The 2,500-nt window shown below is 38.6% G+C and overlaps 1 protein-coding gene across 1 annotated transcript in view; it reads left to right on the forward strand.

Annotated features, from left to right (window-relative positions):
- LOC138058976 (uncharacterized) overlaps positions 1–2,500 on the forward strand; it is a 4,334-nt gene that overhangs the window by 1,532 nt on the left and 302 nt on the right. Inside the window, exons 3-7 of the mRNA XM_068904463.1 lie at positions 1–48; positions 337–883; positions 1,653–1,702; positions 1,921–2,069; positions 2,246–2,437. The exon at positions 1–48 is cut by the window's left edge and continues 182 nt beyond it. Coding sequence (XP_068760564.1) covers positions 1–48; positions 337–883; positions 1,653–1,702; positions 1,921–2,069; positions 2,246–2,437 — 986 coding nt within the window. The remainder of the gene's footprint in view (positions 49–336; positions 884–1,652; positions 1,703–1,920; positions 2,070–2,245; positions 2,438–2,500) is intronic.

Consider the following 2,500-nt stretch of genomic DNA (forward strand, 5'->3'; position numbering starts at 1 on the left):
ACAAAGTGAAGAAGAGCGTGATGGTATTGATTCCAGCAATACCGTGAGGTAAATAATATTATTTAGTTGTTGTGCATTACGCTTGCTGACCTTAAAGGATGCTGGCAGGGAAAAATGAGCATATATACATATGTACATGCAGGCAAAAGCCACACCTCTGATAGTAAATCGAATTGAAGTGTGTTACATCCACAAAATAAAGTCCAGCAGGTTATCCCACAGGCTAATTATGATCCCTGCCAACAAAGGAGCTTGGTGATTGGCCCAGATTACCTACTAGCAGGAGTATATAATCTTAATTTTCATAATAGCTGATATCTCTATTTTGGATTGCAGGGTTGAACCAGGAACACCGTGTGACAAGGAGCCCAAATTCATTGTCTTCTTTACCAAGCTCCTTTGCCTTTTCTCTCTGTTTTGTTTCAAGTGTAAGAGGGACCAACCCAAGGTCACAATGAAACAAAGAGGAACTATGGTAATTGTGAACCAACACTGTTCGATCTGTGGGGACAATTCATATTCATGGAAGTCACAACCGATGCTATTTAATGGGAGGTACCCTGCGGGGAATGTGTTGCTAAGCTTCAGTATTCTCATGGCTGGAGCGTCTATTACTAAGATTCTCTTGGTATTCAAGCACATGGGCCTTTCAGCGTACAATGCTAGAACATTCTTTTTTCATCAAAAGAATTTCATGTTCCCTGCTGTCCTCAACTACTGGGAGCGTTATCAAGCAGCCCTCATTGGGAAAATCAAGAACATGAAAGATGCTGTGTGGAGTGGTGATGGGCGGTTTGACTCCATGGGCCACAGTGCCAAATTTGGTGTTTACACCATGTTCTGTAACACCATTCTCAAGGTGGTACACTTTGAACTTCTTCAGGTAAGTAGTGTTGTAAGGAATGCAAAATTATGTTTTTGAAATGGGGTGGATTGGAAAATTTTTCCGAGCCAGAATTTTTTCACCATCAGATTGCACAGGAATTGTTTTCCAATTTGTTTCATGTTTCTCTTATGTTACTACATGTAGCTTTGGACAATTATTGTTATGGGCACTTAGGTGCACTTTTTTTCCTAGCAGTTCTTATTGTCCACCCCACCCCCCGATCAAGAATATCATGCTCCATTCTAAGGTGGGGAGGGTAGTTCAGCTGTAGGGCCTCTTGATAACTATAGTTTTCCCAGAAAATATGCCCAGTCTTTAGAGCAAGAAATTAAAGTAACTATGATTGATCGAGATATACACATTCCATGCCTATTATGCCCTACTTGTTTTTCTGGTACATTTATTCATTCATATTCAGTTAGTAAATTCAATGCAGTAGTCTTTGCAAAGGAAGTTTTTACTGTTAGATTGCTACATCATGGTCACCCTATTAACAATAACAACAACAATAACAATAATAATAGTAGTAGTGGTAGTAATAGTAATAAGGGAACTGGTCAAAACAACAAAACTCGAACAGGACTCACCTTTAGGGGGGGGGAGGGGTTCTCAGAGACACGACTTATCTTCGAACATTCCCAACAACATTTAATTGGCTTTCAAATTTGAGTTGGAACAGGAATATTCAGCTAGCAAGAGTCAGCATTAAATGACAAACAAGATAAGTGAGGTTTGAATCTCACTGTAATTTTCTACTGCTGGTTAGAGGGGTGGCTATGCAACAAAGACACCATCTTTTGACATTAAGCAAGGAGGGTGCAGGCAGACACCAACTATTTTGTGGTTTTGTGGGTCCTGTTTGAGTATAGTTGTTTTGACCAGTTCCCTAATAATAATGATAATGATAATGATAGATAATGATCATGATAATGCTAATAATAATAATTATAATAATCAATTATTACAAAGTAGTTTCTTGTTGAAAACTTTGTGGCAACCTGTTTGACAGTTTTCTGCTTATATTTTCTCCTCAGACATATTCTCGCCTCCCTTCATTTCAATGAAAATCTGCTCAGAGAAACCAAAAAAACAGAGAATGGAAAGGACTATTATAAAGTCACTTACCCGAAATTTAAACTTGGTGAGGAAGTTGTGAGGGAGATTGCTGTTCCACCAACATATGGTAAGCTTCTTTGCATGTGACAACAATGTAGGGTTAGGTAGGTTTTTCAATGTTGTTACATTGCCAAGGTCTCTTTCAGGGGATACACAAAAAATTAGTGACAGATTTTTTTTCGTTTTAAATTTTTCACATCTCATGATCATTCTGCATATAAATTTTATATATTGTTTGCATAGATTATGTTGCTGAAATATGGAAAGATCTTCTTGCCATGAGTAAAGAAAAACGGAAGACTGTGGCTGAAAAGTATAATGCCAAGGTTCCTCAGCCCCTCAACTCACAATTTCCCGACCGTGTGAAGAAATCTGAGGCAGTAGTTCGCTATGAAGAAAGAAAGGAAAAGGAGGTGACCAAACTCTACCCTCCAGGTAAAGCTCAGGCCATCTGCCAGATTTAAAACTTTCTCATCCTATTTCTCTTGGAGTAACCCA

Source organism: Montipora capricornis, chromosome 1 (genome assembly GCF_036669925.1).
Source record: "Montipora capricornis isolate CH-2021 chromosome 1, ASM3666992v2, whole genome shotgun sequence".
NCBI lineage: Eukaryota > Metazoa > Cnidaria > Anthozoa > Scleractinia > Acroporidae > Montipora > Montipora capricornis.